This window comes from Oreochromis niloticus, linkage group LG11 (genome assembly GCF_001858045.2).
Source record: "Oreochromis niloticus isolate F11D_XX linkage group LG11, O_niloticus_UMD_NMBU, whole genome shotgun sequence".
Lineage (NCBI taxonomy): Eukaryota > Metazoa > Chordata > Actinopteri > Cichliformes > Cichlidae > Oreochromis > Oreochromis niloticus.
The window spans coordinates 7,299,475-7,318,381 of record NC_031976.2 but is presented as its reverse complement, the minus strand read 5'-3'; the positions used below and the strand labels follow the sequence as shown (position 1 = coordinate 7,318,381).

At 39.4% G+C, this 18,907-nt stretch overlaps 1 protein-coding gene across 1 annotated transcript; it reads right to left on the bottom strand.

Moving 5' to 3' along the window:
• Positions 1-13,054: 13,054 nt before the first annotated feature.
• LOC100694625 (endothelin-1) lies at positions 13,055-15,795 on the bottom strand. Its single transcript, XM_003452101.4, has 5 exons — positions 15,527-15,795; positions 14,884-15,040; positions 14,544-14,657; positions 13,859-13,912; positions 13,055-13,738 (listed from the first exon to the last, which is right to left on the bottom strand). The coding sequence occupies exons 1-5, from the start codon at positions 15,744-15,746 to the stop codon at positions 13,660-13,662; spliced, it is 624 nt and encodes a 207-aa protein (XP_003452149.2). The 5' UTR covers positions 15,747-15,795; the 3' UTR covers positions 13,055-13,659.
• Positions 15,796-18,907: the final 3,112 nt, after the last annotated feature.

Genomic DNA, 18,907 nt, shown 5'->3' with positions numbered 1-18,907 from the left:
CCATCCCGAGCTGCGCATCTCGGTACCGGTAGTTCTCAATGGGAGCGACAGCACCGCAGTAGCCGTTGAGAACACGGCTTCTCTCTTTGTTGTGAAGACTTCAATACCCACCAGGCTTTGCAGTCCACAGCTCTGGGGTGGGAAGGGGGTGGAGGGGCATACCGTTATGTTGTCCAGCTTCACACTCTCAGGATGAAGACCCTCTCTTCCCTTCCTTAAAAATAACAAAATAATAAAGGCAGCCCTGACGTACAGACTGAGCCTGCTATCATTTTAACCCCCATATGACACTTTATTAAACACACACCCTGAGTTATAACGCTGTAAGAATGAGACTGATGCCAAAAATAAAATACAACCATTTAAACATTTAATAATAATAACAGTGGCAACAACAACAACAACAACAACAATAATAATCAACTATATTAAGTTATTGATGGGATTGTTGTAAAGCAATAATCTCAGTGTATTTTATGCTCTGTGAAATTCTGTATTGTTCTTGTTTTTGTTTTTGTGTTTTTGTGTTTTTATGTTGATGTTGTTGATGTTTGATGCTTTTTGAATTATTTAATGATTTGTCACAAAATATCAAAAAAAAAAATCTTCAAAATTTTACTTCCAAGTCAGAAGAAAATAAAATAAAATTAAAGAAAAGAGCATTCTTTAAACAATGTATTCCTCTGAGCTAACAGATGTATCCTTTTTATTCCTACTCTTTTGGCCCCATAGTGAAAACTTAGAATCAACTTTACCTAACTCTGCTTCAGTTGTAATAAGGATATGAAACTACAGTCAATTCTCTACTGAAAACGGGGGACTGTGTATAAAAATGACAGTAAATAAACACTTCATTCAAAATTCATGTCAAGTTCCTTAAATAAAAGCTTAAAGTCTTTACTTTGCTCAAATATTGATTGTTTGATCAGTTGTGAACAGAGTCCAGCAAATTATGGACATAACTGAATGGCAGTCTGACAGCAGCTGTTCAAACTCTGAAACAATGACGCCTGCATCATGCAGAGGAACTGGACACACTCTTTCAATTTCAAGGATTTATCAGAAAATTTAAAAAAAATGATTTAAAAGCTTGTAGATCAACCCTAAGCAGCAATAACCTGAAGTAACTGCAGAGTTGCTGTTGTTTTTCCTCCTTGTTGACGACCAGTTAATTAAACATTTAATTAGAAGCACCTGGCTGCTACTTACCCTCTTAATTACTATGGGAGCAATAAGGGTACCCTTCATTTTTCACACACTGCTTCTGCATTTCGGCTTAGTTTTTATTAAATAAATAATGATATGGTGCAACACAGCACATGCATTTACTTTCAACATCAGATTATTTTTTGTCCTGATAAATAAAACTTTAGAATTGAAAGCATCTATACTTTCTTTTTCACATGACTTCATACACATTTACATATAAAACAGCAGGCATGTTGAGTGATGAAAAAAGTTCTTTGAATGGTAATATTTTTTTCCAGTATTGAAAAATGACCATTCCACCTTTGAGACTTGGTGGGATTCTAGTTTCTCAGGCATCTGGGGAAGTCCTGTTCTCTGACTGCACAATGCATTCTGCAATTTTACCACAGACCTCAAACTACACAAAGAGAATAAACATCAATTTCAGCTCATGGAGAAGTGAAAAAGGCTTACCATATATGCCATTGCGAACAAAGTGTCCATGAGAGGATCTAGATCAGTTGACCTGTCAGTGTCATTAAAACTGTACTTGCTAACTTTCACGCATTCCATCTGGATAAACTTTGAATTGGATTAAAAATCAGAAAAGACTGCAGGGTAACACCTGCTCATGGCACACCCACCAATCTAAGGGTAGAGAAGGCTGTTAATGGATATAACAACACCTCATCATTTGCTGGCAGCAGTAAACACACAGCATGGGTCAGTTAAACAGCTTCCCCAGAATTTCCACAAACTGTCTTTTTAAATAATATTAATAATAATAATGATAATAATAACAGATTTTATTTATAGGCGCCTTTAAGACCCTCAAGGTCACCTTACAATAACACAAGAACAATGGTTTTTCAAACCTTTGAGTATCACAGGTTACATCCCCAGATCAAATCTCTCTCTGAGTGAATGGACTAACATGTTCTGCTGACAGTGAATCAGGCAAGAACACTGTTGTTTCCCTAGAGGAGGCACCAAGTTCACAAACTGCCCTCAAACAGAAAGTTAAACATGAGATTATGCTCAGCTGCTCAACTGTAACCGAAGAAGTACACTTGGCAGATGCATGTGCATTTGTTCTCTTTTGAATGTAGCTAGTGCAACATATGTAAAGATATGTCCACACAGCCGCAGCATAATGCAGTCTGGGCCCTCATGCTAACTGTCTGATGAAAACATTTGAATTTACACTCTAGCTCAAGAGGGCACTGACATATATCACAAGACAGCTAAACTAAATTTATCAAGCCCACCAACAGATCCTTGACTCTAGTAGTGAATTCGAGAATTAATTCCTAAACAAATCTTTCAATTTTAACTGTTTATGTACTGTGTATAAAAGCTGTCTGTGTAATGGGAGCATTTTAGTATATAGTGCATATATATTTCTCAAGGTGGGACAGAACTGTTATCAGTTATCTCTTAACATCCACAACCTCACCAGTACAGTTGCTTTAGCTACTTGCTAAGGAAATGTTTTTTCTTTTAGAAAACTAGATACTTTTACCTTTAAAAAATGCTCTGAAATATTTATATTAATGGGACCTTTCACTTGTTTTGTTTTGTTTTTTTGTTTTGTTTTGTTTTTCATTTTGGGTGTGCCAAATGGATAAACATAACCCTACCCTTAACCATAAACCCTTAACCTCTAACAATGCTTCTCCAACATATGGGTCCCCACAAGGGTTAGTTTTGGGACCATTATTATTTTCTTTCTTGCTTGCTTCCATTAGCTGTTATTATTTATTGTTTTAATGACATTTCTTATCAGTTATATGTCGATGACATTCAGTTGTATATGTCTTTTAAGCCTTATAAGTTACCATGGTGGTAACTCCTCTTGAACTCTTCTGTGTTGCTGATTCTGTTCATCTGGATGTAGCGTTTTCAGTGGGAGAAACATTTCGTCACTCACCCAACTGACTTCTTCAGTCTCAGCTGACTGCAGGTTTCCTCAGCCTTATAAACAGTATGTTTGCACAATGAATGAAACTAACACCACTGATGAACAATGGGCTGGGAGGTCAGTTTATTCATTATTAATATGCAAATTGTCATGACGATTGATCATAGTCCTACCCTGGAACACCACCAAGTCATTGGTTCAGTTATGTGGATAACACCTGGGTGAAAATCAGATCTCAGGATGTACCAAAATTCACTATTCACATTAAGTCGGTGGACCAACACATCAAATTCATCAGGGAGGATAATGAAAAGTGGCAGGGTAGTCTTCTTAGACTGTGAGATTTCCATCAGTAATGGGGCACATTTAGCAGTTGATGTTGACCATAAACCTACGCAAACAGATCAGTATTTAAGGTTTGACTCTCATCATCCACTGGAGCACAAATTGGGTATCTATAGTACGCTACAACACAGAGTGAACACCATCCCCACAGATACAGCGACCAGGGAAGCAGAAGAACATCATGTCAAGAGGGCCCTGAGTAAATGTGGTTATCCCAGCTGGACATTTGTCAAATCTAGGAAGGCACCTAGAGAAAGCTCCAGACAATCCAGGAGAGAAGGACAACTGTTGTTTAAGTGAAAACCCTTAGCAATCCCTTATGTGTCAGGAGTATCGGAACAGTTGAGACGTTTCTCTAAACACTGCGTCTCTGTGGCTTTTAAACCCCAAAGCACACTGAGTCAAAAATTGGTCCACCCCAAGGATTGGGTCCCCTGGCACAAACAGAGTAATCTAGTGTACGCTGTTAATTGCCAGAAGGATTGCCATGATTTATACATCGGGGAAACTAAACAACCTTTGGCAAAGCGTATGACACAACACAGAAGAGCTAACTCGTCAGCCCAGGACTCCACAGTCTATTTACACCTACAGGCCAGTGGACACTCTTTCAATGACGAGGATGTGCACATCCTGGACAGGGAGGAACGCTGGTTTGAGCGCGGAGTCAAGGAGGCCATTTAGGTGAAAAGGGAAAGACCATCTCTGAATCAAGGAGGGAGCCTAAGGGTACATCTGTCACCATCTTACAATGCTGTGATTGCAGCCATTCCCCAACTCTCTGTGAACGGTACTCATGGCGATTGGTCATTGATCAATAGTCTTTGATCAGTGGTTGTTGATCAATGGTCATGACATTTTGCATATTAAAGATCAAGAAACTGACCTCACAGCCCATTGCTTGCCAGTGATCTGGTTTCAGTCATTGTGCAATGTACTGTTTATAACGTTGGGGAAACCTGCAGTCAGCTGAGACTGAAGAAGTCACTTGGATGAGTGACGAAATGTTTCTCCCACCAAAAATTCTACATCCAGATGAACAGCATCAACTTTTTGGGACTTCTATACTTGGATGATTGACCATGCATCAAGACACTCCTCTTGAACTATATCCTAAAATCAGTCAGGGTCTTGCTTCTTTTTGTTCAAAAGCTAAATCCAGCCATCAAAATAGAATATTTAATTCTTCTCTAGAGTCTCCTCAGCTGAACTGGAAAAAAAATATTCATGTTTTTTATTTAAATAAGCTAAAATTGATACTTTGAGCTTAGCTACAATTAACATTGAATATAAATTCTAAAACTTAATATATTGCATAATGTTACCCTGCCCCCAACCCCATTAAAAAATTGTTGAACCCATAGCATCCAAAGCTGCTTTATTTCTTGTTTTCATAACAGACCAACACCTATAATTGTGCCAGAGCACATTTTGGATCAATCATGGGCACTTCAGATTTCAACACAGGTTTTGATTGTTACAATGACAATGCCATGAAGGTGTGTGTAATTAATGTTAAAAATTCTGGTGAAATATACATCCATTTGTTCATGACAGAGCAGATCTCTTACATTTTGTGTATGTAACAATCTGATTATTTCTTAAAATGAGTCACTTCATGTTGTGTTGTTTTCTGGATTTTATTTAACTGAAATGTTTAATTATTCGGGCTAAATTCATTAGGAATCATACAGACAATTTCTAGATGCAACATGCATATACTTGCTGCATTTGATCCATATAGAGTACATCAGGGGAGGGCAACTCCAGGCCTCGAGGGCTGGTGTCCTGCAGGTTTTAGATATCACCCTGTGTCAACACACCTGAATCAAATGATTAGTTCATTCCCAGGCCTCTGGAGAATTTCAAGACATGTTTAGGAGGCAATTTAGCCATTTGAATCAGCTGTGTTGGATCAAGGACACATCTAAAACCTGCAGGACACCGGCACTCGAGGCCTGGAGTTGCCTACCCCTGGAGTACAGAATGTAACACCTGCATACATGTAAAGAAATGGCTTTGATTTTGCCACCCCACCTGATTTCCATGCCACCCAAAGAAGATTCCTCTAGAGCCGCCCCTGCTCCCAATAGATTTTATGAATCGTTTCACATGTTTTTTTATTTTAATATCCAGAGCACCAGATGATCTATCTGAGTTTTTTACAAAACACACTGCTGTTCACTGCTGCTCTTTGTTCACAGGCTCAGAATTTGTTAGTTGTTCCTCAAACCTGACTAAAGACCAGGGAAGACAGAGCGTTTCAGTCTGTGACACCAAGGCTCTGGAACAGTATACCAGTACATTCAGCTGACTTTGATAATAAACAGTTTAAAACTTTTTTGATTAAACAGGCTTTCTGTTGAGAATTTTTATTGAATTATTTATTTATTAATTTTTAAAAATTATATCTTCAATATGAATCGAATTATCAGCCTGTGTGTGTCCTGGCAGTGTTCAAATACTCTAAGTGTTTGGGATTTGGCAGTTTTTTTGTTTTGTTTTGTTTTAATGACAAACTTTTCCAGATTTACTTTCCCCTATTTTTAATTGAAAGCACAAGCTTTAAGTCTGAGCAGCAAGTCAATAGTAAGTACCTTTTTCTTATTATTTTCTCAAGTGAAATAATGATAACCAGAGGCCATCTACTGGTCAACTGCAGTGATGACATGCTTCTTCACTTCAGGGCAGGGATTTTCACTCCAAACAACAAATACACAGTTTCACTTTCACTAAAACACTCTATAACTTTATAATCACAATGAAACTTGGACTCCTTGAGCGTATTTTGATGTCTATTTTGTAAAAGCGTGCCAATAATTTAATAACAACAGCACGGTTCAAGGCTGTTATAAACATCACACTATCAATACAAGGAAGTTTTTGAATTTACCAGTGCAAAATAACTATATAACAATATTATTATAAATGTCTTAAATCCTCATTCAGTTGTTTATCTAGTGCGTGCAATCAGCAAAATCCTCACTGTGTAAGATAAGAAAGAAAATGAAAATGAAAATGAGAACAGTTTATTGTGCAGGAAGGCTTTTCTAGTCATAGAACTAGGAGGGGAGTATATGAGGTGTTATCTCTAATTAATATGACCCCACCACTGTACACTTTGTGTGGAAAGTCTGACTGGATACCACTGTGGTCACACATGGACTGTTTATACATCCCAAACAGAGGTATTTATGACATCATGATTGCTTTAGATGCTACAGGTGTAACTAGTTAAGGGAGTGCTGAGGGCATATCTACAGCAATAAAGCCTATCAAGAAACAGATGACTAAGAAAAGCCACATTCTGTAATGTTCAAATTATCACTGAGAGATTTCTCAATGTTTTGCAATGAGAAATCTCTTTAGAGCCTCTGTAGAGGCTTTAACCAGCTAATATTGCTAAGGTCTGATATCACTGATAAACTGAGCATAAATTAACCAATGGATAACCTTCCTCAGAAATGGCTGTCCTTGGATTTACCCCACAGTCATGACAAGATCTTGTAACAACTCAAAGCAAGCGAGTCATTGAAAAAGTCAACAGAGCACATTTCTGACTTCATAAAGTATTACTTTCTCCTTCTCTCAAATAGGTCTTTTGCATTTTGTCTTGTATCCTAATTTGTTGCTGATTTCTCTGAGCCAAGTTTAAAAGAAACAGCCAGGTACTGCTCAGTGTGGAATCCTCCACGGGTTAAGTGGTGCATATGTTGATATGAATGGGACAGGCAGCTGTTTCAGCCAAAATACAGAAAAATGATCCTGTGCTCTGGTGGTAAAGAATGACTGCAGTGCACAATGGAGGGTAAAACTCACACTTGATTTACTGTAAAGGTTATTTTGTGTTTTCGACTATAAGATCCAGTAAACAGACTGTCTGGAAATAAAAACTAACCCCCCCCCCCCCCCCCCCCCCCCCCCAAAAAACCATCCCTTAAAGGAACAGCTGTGTGCATTTATGAGTATAATGTGTATGTGCCTGTACTGTATGTGGCTAACATACTGGGCTACTGCTGTTTTTGTTTTTTGCTTCTTTTAAAATTTTAAGTATTTTATACATACTTTTCCCTGTTTTTAAATATATTCTTCTTCTTCTTCTTCTTCTGATTATTATTATTATTAGTAGTAGTAGTATTAATGTATTTATCCTTGTTATTCTCTCCTTAATGTTAAGCACTTTGGTCAATGCTTGCTGTTTTAAAGCTATTTTAAAGTTGGCTTGACTTGGCTACATACCCAGAGAACAGTTGTGTATGTGACAACATCAGTCTGTAGTTGTTGATAAGAATTTTTATGAATACCTAATACAGTCCTGTTTAAAAACAAATAAACAAAAAAACAAAATTTGCAATTTGCAAAATCGTTTAAACTCCAGATTTAATTGTACAAAAGCAACATATTAAAAGTTGAAACCAAGAAAAACAAGAATATACTCATTCTGAATTAGATGCCTGCAACACATTAAAAACTTGAGATGGTATACTTGGTGTACAGTACTTAGTAATGCTTAACAAACTGGAGTATGTGAAAACTAAGTTATTTAATCATATGATCTGAGAGGGAGTGTATCAGGTGAAAAGATGGGAAGAGGTTCACCAAACTGTGAAAGAATTCAATCATGAGTGGTTCAGCAATTTAACAATAACATTTCTCAGTGCTATTTGATATTGGTGCTTGGGGTCGGAAATACTTCTAAAAATGATTTCTGAACACAGTTCTTGCAAGCTGAAATGCTACTTTGCCAATACATTTAAAAAAACAAACAAAAAAACGTTTAAGCAAGACAACAATCTGCCACCTTTTGTGTAACAGAGCTCGTTTAAAGTGGACTGAAGTCCTGTGGTCCAACCAATTAAATTCTGATTTTCTCCTGAAAATGAAGGAGACTGTGTCCTCTGGACTAAAGAGAAGGGCCATGTGGTGTGTTATTTGCAAACAGGTTTAAAGCAAACATCTGCAACAGTATTATAGTGAAAGATTTTTACAGGTTTTGAGGCATCATACAGTAAGCTTTAACACGTTCCACATTATGGCTCAGTCATAAAAAGGTTTAGGAGCTAAAGCAGTCAACCATTGACAAAGTATGACAGAAGAAACTTGCTACAAGAAGATTTGATGCAACACAGTGATAAACATGCTCCTCTGCCAGCTTTTTGTAAGTGATGCATTCTTTCCAAAATGAAAAATGTCTTATTTTCAACATCTGCCGTCAGCACACAGTTCAGCTTTTTATGTTGTCTTTTCAAAGAGTCTTTAAATGATTTGCAGCTGACTGCATTCTGTTTTTATTTACAATTTAAACAGAACCATAGCTTTTTCTTTCTTTAAATCAAACTTACAAGCTTGCACTCCTTTATAGTAGCAAACACCATTAAACCTATTTAATGGTGCCCAGGATGAACAGAAGGAGGACAGAGGGCTTTTTAATTCCTATGCAATTATCTTACACACTTAACATGTCCACATTTTCTTGATTTACTGCTGAGCTTTTATTCTTGGTTAAGGATGGGTGATACAGCAGGCTATTTTAAGAGAGGGAACATGCTGTTAACGATCCTGATCAATGCCAGTTGGCTGTGACCCAGAAAATGCCTTTTGAAGTAAAGCGGAGTGCAGAAAGCCAAAGCATTTCAGGAATGTTTACAGAGTGTGCTGAATCAGTAGGGGCTGTGTGTTATGTTATGTGATAATTTGAAGCTAATTAAACTCCAGGGTCACTGCCGGTTCGGTAAATGAGTCATTTGGAGAATTCAGTGTTGTGCAACTGCATCATGCTTACAATATGAATAAACAAGATGGATTTTCAGGAAACCGATGTTGGCTGTATGATGTCTGCCTAGCTGTGAAATATACACAGACAGGTATGAAATATTTCAGCTGACAGGTCAGCGTCTGTGTTTGCTGAGAAAACAGCTCTTACATTACAAAAGCATGAACCCAAACACAATCTGTCACTTACATAACTCATATTAGGAGAGCTGTCGGCTGAAAGTATTGATATTAGGAGAACACGTGTGTCATAATTATGACTTTAGAGGGGTTTAACAGCTTTGTCATGTACCTGCAGGTGAAGAAATGCTCTGTATCCCAGACATGCATTTATTCTGATCAATTATTGAGTCATCATTGAATATTCCATGAATTACAGTTCCTCATCAAAAATCTGCACCCCATGAAAGATGATTAAAGAAAGTATATCAGTGGAAAACTGTGCCTTTGAGAGTTATTTATGTCAAAGCTGAATTCTCCTGTATGTTGCGTGTTAATGGAAGGAGCAGCCTCATAACAAACTGGCTTTTCAGAAAGAAGCACACTGTAGAAACTATTTGGGCTCTTGTGTTGAATTAAAACAACATTTCAATATAAAGCACGAACGTTGCAGCGCAGGTTAGAATCTCCCACGCTGCCATCACAGTACGGTCCACATCTTCATCACTTTGTCAAAGGTTAAAACACAGCTGTACTCAATCAGTAAACCAGGTGACCATGATATATAACTCATACTGACTTTAGGTGTGTGTAGCCTTCAGTCATCAATGGGCAAATCAGTGGTCATGTATGCAACACAATGCTGAACATGACACAGAATCGAAGAGTGAAGAACCGGGAGAATAGTGGACAGTTGGATGTCACCTGTGCAACAGGTCCAGTCATAAAATTTCCTCACTACTAAATATTCCACAGTGAGTTGTTAGTGGTATTATAGCAAACTGGAAGCAACTGGGAACAACAGCAACAAAGCAGTAGTCCACGGAAAAATCACAGAGCATGGTCAGTGGATGCTGAGGTGCAGAGTGTGCAGAGTTCTCCAACTGTCTGCAGAGTCAGTCGCTACAGACTTCCAATCTTCACGTGGCCTTCAAATTAGCTCAAGAACAGTGAGTAGAGAGCTTCATGGCATGGGTTTCTATGGCCGAGCAGCTGCATCCAAGGCTTAATTCACCAAGCACAGCTGCAGTGGTGTAAAGCACACCACCACTAACTCTAGAGATGTGTTCTCTGGTCTTGAGGCAACTGTTATTGTAATTTGGCAAGATATAAATAAAACTGAATTGAACGGAACTGGAGCAACGAATCACGCTTGCAGTCCAGGGTTTGGTGGTTGCCAGGGGAACAGTATTTGTCTGACTGCACTGTGCCAAGTGTAAGGTTTGGAGGAAGGGGAATTATGGTGTGAGCTTGTGTTTTAGGAGTTGGGCTTGGTCCCTTAGTTCCAGTGAAAGAAACTCTTAATGTTTCAGCATACCAAGACATTTGGGATGGCCCCTTCCTGTTCCAACATGACTGTGCACCAGTGCACAAAGTCCATAAAGACATGGATGAGCAAGTTTGGTGTGAAAGAACTTCACAGAGTGCTGACCTCGATGTGATGGAACAGCTTTGGGACGAATTAGAGCAGCGAATCTCGTTCAACATCAGCGTCTGACCTCATAAACAGACTTCTGGAAGCATGGTCAGAAATTTCCATAAACACTCCTGCACAGTGAGAAGCTTTCCTAGAACAGTTTAAGCTGTTATAACTGCAAAGGGGTGAACATCATAATAAACCCAATGGATTAAGAATGGAATGCACATCAAGTTTATATGTGTAGATAAGGGAATACTTTTGGCAATATAGTGTATTTACTCAGTGCAGTTGTATTGCTATTACCTATAATTTGATTGATTATAGATTAATTGTTTCGTCTTCTGCCACAGCTTTAACCACTTTATCTATTTTATTTTAAAATATTCATATAATAAAATAATTGAAAATGAAGGGCAATCTACCTGTCCACCATTATTAATCCCTATAGTGTGGCTTTATGGAACTGAAAAAACAACATCCTGATGTGGTTACAAGTGCAGTGACACTGTACTAAGACACTGAAGTTGCAGCACAGCTACACAAACACTACAAAGTTTCATAAAATCAAAGGTCAGGTGACAGAAAATTTCTATGTAGAGTGAACATTTGTACATCAACACATGATTCCTTTTTAATCGTCATTTGACGCAAAGTTGGAGAAACATTGTTATTGTATTATTATTGTACAGCCGCTTGCCTATAACACGTGACCATAAGGTATCTGTAAGACTGGCAGGCACGCCACTGAAACACAACAGCTACAGCATTGTCTTTGTGGAAACCAATTAAACACAAAATTGGCAAGTGCATAAAATTCAGTTTAATGTTTGTCAGACTTTTTTTTTTTTTTAGATCAAGAGATAACTCACTCAAGTGCAATTCAGGGCATAGTGCATGTCCACTGTTTTGGATTTTTCCAGCCTGTTTTCACATTTTTACACCTTAATTTACTTTTTTATTTTATACTTCTGAATGTAATTGGAAAGCAATTTATATTGAAGGACAAAAGCTGATCATTTAGAAAAGGCCTGAGTAGCACTCTCTCTACTGCCAACAGAGAATTATTACCAGAGTGTTGGTGGAAACCAGTAAAGCTCATCCATCAGCAGTGACGCGGTTTACTAGTGCCTCTCCCGTTCCAGCACCATGGACAGAGTTTTGCCTCTGAGACAGCCCATGCTTTCTCACAGCTTAGCTGACACAGTCATATTTCTTTGTATCAGTTAATTATTAATCATTTGAATGTTTTTTTTAAGTCATCTTTATCTCTGTATTGTTTTACAGCAGAGTCATTACAGTTGTTTATTACTGCTGTTGGTCCCTCTTGGCAACCAGAATGAGGAAATGCCCTAATTTAAAATGCATGACCACAACATCAACCCCGAATGAATGTATATAGACTTCCTGCCATTTCCCTGCTTTCTCTTCTTCTTTCATGTGTTGCAGGTAGCTTGTAAGGGAAGGATAAAGCAGAATATCAGAACATCAGAACTGTGTGAAGCGCTGTGAAACTGCGTCTAAAGATGTCGGCTATTACTGTCCACTGTGGATTCAGGCAGTCTGTTTGTGAGGAAAAGCTGAGACTGTGTTCAGGTCTGTTTGGGTCTCCCCAGAAAGCGTTGAAGGGAAGTTATGACCTGAAAAGAACTGCAGTCAAGCAGGAAATCCTACTCCAGAAATAAAAAGGCATACTATCACTTGGGTGTAGTTGTTAGTGTTATTTGTTTAGAAAGCAAGGCAGGTCAGTTTTTTCCACTTTATCCATTTGATGACAGATAAATCATCTCCGATAATTGCTTCCTTTGGGACTTTGATGCTCATCCGCCCTCTTACATATTCACGTGTGAACGGAGAGTATGTGCAGTACAAACAGTCGGTAAGGAACATGGAGCGAGTGGGAATTTCAAAGCGTGTTCTCACCCTCTGGTTTGCAAAAACATGCATTCTTTCCATAGATCCTTATGAAAACACAGCCTGTGCTGCCTTTGAACAGCAGGTAAACTTATAACTGATGTGAAGCGTAAATTCCTGAACCATTCACCCATGTCAGGCCTCTGTTTGATCTCTGAAAATATGTTTGATCCACACACAATTGAATGCCAACAGCTGCTAAATATGGTTTAGTTTCCCTCAGATCAATTTTCCCATATGATTTATTAAGAGTAATCACCTCTCTGCTTTCCTGAAGCAAACACAGGACGTAACAAAGTGAAATGTAAGAGACATAACATAAGAAAACGCACACAAAGTCTTGTGCATTTTCTTTATTGTTTGATTAAAAGAACCGACAGCTTCATAAATGTATTTACTTTTACACACAATATGCTTTTGTACAAAAATCTTGTAATATCCTTGAAAAAAAACTTCATTTAGCAAAGTCAAAAACCCCCAATGATAGTGAAAATTTTATAAGCTGTAATATTAGAGCTCTAAAATATATGAAATAGAGTCTTATGCAATAGCAAAAATATGACTTGTACATACAAATACAAGTCTCTTCTTCCTCTTTCTGTCTTCTTAGCCGGTGCTGGCCTGGCCTGTCTGCACAGTCACACAGCTCTGACAGACCAAAAGGCAAAAGTCACACATGACCTGATAACTCATATCAGCTGTGATCTTCTTCTTCTGCTTCCATTATGCCTGCAGAACTGGCGTCACATTTTCCGCCCCCTAATTGCAGGTATGAACAGACGATCTTTGTGGCGCTTTGGCTTTTCTCCATGGCCTTCCTGTGTGGGACTCATCTCTCAGCCCTTTGTTTGCCCTCCTCTGTATCAAAGGAGAGTAATTTGTTCAGGTGCTCACTGCTCTCTCTCTCTCTCTCATTTTCACCCTGCTCCAACAGCTCCACTGTTTAGCCAGCGCTCTTCATCTGAGCCCACGGAGACTTGCCTCTGTCTGAATCATGTGCACCCTGTGCTCTCTTCGCTCTCCTGGCCCACACACACAAAAAAAGACAAACGTCAGCCACCAACTTCAAATATCATCATAATCATAATCATATAACTTATATATAGGTTTTTAAGAGCAGTTTAAAAACTTTCACAGCTCACCTGAGAATGCTGAGTGAGTGGCGTTTTTGTCTTTGTAGAGATGTGATTTCAGGGCTGCAGAGAAAGAACCAATAAAGCACCCATAGTCATGCTTAAGCTGAAGCTTGTCACTTTAAAAACTTTTATTGATCATGATCCAGCACTGCTTATTTTTTTTAGCGCTGTGTTAACCTAAAAGACTCTTATCTTTACAGGCTCACTAAATGTTTTATGTTCCAGGCCCACAATCAGCAGTTATCGTTTCTGTCAAGGTTTTAAGAATGCTGCCATTCAACCATGCCTCTTCTTGTTTTCTCTGTTTAGCTCTGTCACTGATATCCAGATCCAGATACATAAATCATAGGACACGGACCAGGCCGGCGATATTACACGATCTGCGTAATCTGCACATCTAAGCCGATCAAAAACAACCTGTGTGAACTTTGTGCGCTTAGATTACTCCACTCCCTCAGCTCCAGCTACATTGTTTTGACAGTCACACCCTTGGACAAGTGGGACTCAGTGAAAACACATTTAGGCTAATAATAGCACGAGATGTTTCCTTATACCTACTTCTCCCTGTCATCCTCAAAGGGGAAATATTACCTGCCGTTACCTACAGCAAGCTAAACATATATTCTCAGCTCATCTTTGCCTTTAATCTGGTGATTTACATTGAGGCTTTGAGGCTGTATGAGGTGCTCACCTGAGATAGCAGAATTTGGTGCAGGGCTGGTCATTGCGGTTGGCACATGTGCAGCGGCCAGTGGATCGTCTGCGTCGAGAGAAAGCACCACCTAGACCATAAACTGTCGTCTTGCTGTAGAGAGAAATACAAAGTCAGTGCCTTGCTCGTGATATAACGAGCTTGCAGACTTTGCTCTTTGATATCTCACTGCTGCCGACTACAGTGTTAATGACAGCAAAGTTGTTCTGCAGCGTCTGGGCTGCAGAGCTGTGAGATGTGTCACTACTATACAGGAAGATATGCTCAGAGCCTTCAGGCATGTTTAAAATTGCTCCACAGCGCTTCCTTTTAAGCTCACCTGGGTGTGTTGATCCATATGATGTCCAGGTGGCAGAAATAGTGACACTCTGAGTCCAGCGGGTTAGAGCAGGCACAGCGTTTGGTCCTCAAGCGATGTGTTGGGACTCTTTCTTGAACCTCCACCTCCATCTGGTTCATCACTGGAAGACCTAAACCTAGTCAGAGATGAGAAGGGTTAACCATACACAACATCAGCTCCAGCTAAGTAACAACACCTGTCAGTAGCCTGGCCCACCTTTGTTATTTTCTACATATTTTTAAAAAAAATATATATATATATAGAGAGAGAGAGATACAGATCTAGATTCAAGTTTTCTGCTTATATTCTTCATTAGTTCCAGTTTTCAGCTCTAAAATTTATACTGATCTTTTACAATGACCAAGCAAATCAATCTATAAATTCTTTGGCTATGGCATAATAAAGATTCACAAACACTCCAGTTTCTCTTTGTATTTTAGGTTTAAAAACAGCAGCAGCTTTAAAGGTGTTAAAAACAAGCTGCTGTATGTTGGATATTTTACATGTCACTGCGCACAGTGTGGCTGTGATTAATGCCAGTGTAAATATTTGAGTGTAGGCTGCTGTCTTCCAAAAAAATATGCCATGAACACCCCATTGAAAAAGAATATATAGCACTTACCATCTTGCACTGAAGCCCAAAGAGTGATGAGAAGCAGAATGCTGCTCTGAGCAGACATAGTGGATGGATGGAGCTCTGCAGAGACTGTTATCCATACAGTTGCAACTGTGTTCTTCATGTGCTGCCAGTGTCTGGTCTGAAGCTGTCTGAACTGTGCCACTCTTTTTATACATCTCCTCGCCCCTCTCATTTGATGACACATTGAAAGCTCCACCCACATCTGCCTGTCATGGAGTTTCAGTGTAGGACCCCAGGATGTGTGATCCTGTGGCACATTTTCCAAGTATCTGCTGCTCTGGAAGTCATCTGTAACAGAGGTAAATGTCATTTAGAGGTTACATTTGAATGGCATTTATGATACCGGTCTGATTTTGAATGAGGGATTGCCTGGCTTTGTGCTGGTGGATAAGGTGAGAGGTGGAAGAAGGGGATGGAGGAAGGCGTGAGGTCTGAAGAGTTGTTTATCTAATAAAGCGGAAACACCGGGAGGAGGAACAAGCACTGTGGGAGGGGGTTAAAGAGGAGATGCTGCGATATGTTGGTATGCAATGGAGACATTTTAAATTAAACTAACTTTGTCTTCTCAGCAACAGTTTATGTATTGTATTTAATGATCAATAGAATAAAGGTTAATTGACTTCCAGAATCCCAGCACAATGCTTTCTGTTTCCAAAGATTAACATGTGGAGACCAGAGCTATATCAGAGACACTGTGACCCTTTTTCTTTTTGAGTAATCAAGGCTGTAACCCTAACCCAAAGAAGTATAACATGACACCGTGGGTGTGCTTTGAAAACTTTCCCATGTGACACCAGATCAAAATCACGCCCCTCCATCCGTGAAGGCTGGTGAAGTTGAGCACACAGATAGTCTGGCTCATCCCTGCCCACGTGCACTTGGTCTCTCGGTCACGTCAAGCCAAGGCAGGTCAGCCGTGCCAGACTCACGCAGATAGCCAAATGGCCGCCTTCAAACATGTAAATACATTAAATCCAAGTTGGATTATCGCTATAGCTCTTCATTGCTGTCATTTCCCAAATGCTCATCAGCTATCTGATAGGAAAATTAAGTAATGAATAGCAAAATTTAGAGTACGTCAAGCTGTTATGATGAAACAATACATTTTAGCCATTGTTTTTTCCCACTCTAATGACAAAGTAAACATGTGAAGCTGCCAGTGACAGATGGACATGAGAGGATGACAGAATCGACTGTTTGTTTGCTATAAGAGCTGATGAAAGCTTACACACGTGCAGAACAAGCAGGGAGCAGACAACACTTAGGGCAGCCAACTTGGACATGGAAAATATGCTGGAAAATACAGGGCTTTAAACATAAAATAGGAAGAGGAGAAGAACTGTATACAGATCCTAGGTGTTTTTTTTAAATACTTAAAAAACAAAAAATAAAAAAACTCATGAGCCCATGAGCCCACTGTGCTGTGGTTAATTTTAGGCCCATTCCTGCACTCAGCGGCTCAGCCTGTTTCTACATCATCATTTCTTCCCAGATCTGACGAGGAAAACTTGGCACAAGTCGATCAAGTGTCTAGATGTAATCTGACAGTCTTCTTTAGGGAAGGGGAACACATTTCCCTCTTACATAAAAATGAGGGGATTGGGTGATGTGGTGTGACTGCCATCAACGCTGCTTTGTGATTGAGTGAATTCTTCACATTTGTCTCCCAGAGGTTAGTAGTTCAGCTCCCTGAGAAACACAGATGTGATCTCCTAAAGCACACCCCCGGGGATCGACGTATCACATCACGCAGCCCTCTGCATCACTGTATGCAAAGCAAGCAAGAGGAATAGCCAGAGAGTGTTTTTATACTAAACCACACCCTGATGTCTTTTCAGGCTTCTGTCCTGGAAGCTGTTTACTTTTAATTAAAAATCCACCCTCCTCAGTTGACTCCTTGATAAAACTTCCTACTATCCCAGCAGGGCTCCGTAAGGCGTTGGCATCTGCAATGTTTCGGAGGAGGAAGAAGAATCTGTTGCTTCAGACTGCTTTTGATGGACTAAGTATCTAAAAATAAAAGTGCCCCACTGCTGCCTGTTTTGGAACACTTTCTGTGCAACGTTTTATTCACACCAGCTCTCAGGTTTTTGGCTCCTTGTCAAAAAAACTGGCGTGTAACGGCTGAGTAAGCTTTACGTAATCTCTTTCTGGCTGTGTGGTTAAACATTGTTGTGCAAACTAAAAGTAAGAGTGGATCAAAAACGCCGGATGGCCTGAGACGCGATGGGAGAGATACTGTTTATCTGAATATTGTCCTGTGTGTTGATCTTGTTTTACACTGCCCGACGCACACCGAGAGCTGCGTGTGCCAGCGTGATCAGAAGATTGTGAGACGTGATAAAGCTGATGTTCATAGTCTCAAACTAATTCTTTAGAAGAGATAAATATATGCGCCTTCATAATAAAAAATGGGAGTAACAGAATGACACATATAGACATTCACAGTTCTTGGAACTTATAACTTCTGGTTAAGAATTAGAAGGTGTGTGTCACCTGCTGACCCCAATGAAATCTAAAGCCAGTGGAACCAGAAAGCAAACTTGCTCCAGTGGCTCTGAGCTGAGGCTTAGGTGTACGCACTGATTCTAGCATAGCAACTTCATGGAAGAGAAAGAAATTTTTGATCTGAAACTGGTGACATCTAGTGGGGGTGCTGAAGCCGTACAGCTGCCTGGCTCGCCGACAGAAACATCTCGAACACTCACAGTTTGATTGTGGTTACTGTGCTTGCTGCTTTACAGGCATGAGAGCTCAAAGGATAATCTGCACGAACATGTTGTGAACAAACCCTAGATCTTAACACACCTTAACACATATTGAACTGTGCAAAAGTCTTGAGCTTTCTGAAGTTTTTTCAGCGGTTTTCTTTGGAAATTGGCTGCTTTTTCCCTCATTTTCAGTTTTAAATATAATCTTTACCTGTCAATAGGGGGCTGTCATAAAAACACATCATTTGTTCCCATTTGTTTAGTTAAATCTATGAAACATGCCAAAGACAACACAATGCGACAGACATTAAATAGCATTTTTGCACTAACAGGGGGATTCCTGATCGATTAGCTGGAAATTTAGGTTATCTCAGCACGGTATGCAGTGTGTGACATAGAAAATTGAGGAAACTTGATAAGTGCAGGACAAACACGGGTGTCAGGTTTAAAAAAACTACCTACAGCAGATGAACAGTATCTAAAGTCATGTCATTATAAAACAGAAGAAAACTGGAGGAGATCCTAAGTGGGCCAGACCAGTGAAATTCCCCTTTCTGTCAGTATAAAAATGTTTAACTACACATTCACTCGCCACATCCTCATCTAGCTTTGACTGCATTTCTATTAGATAATGGCAGATGGTTTGAGCACA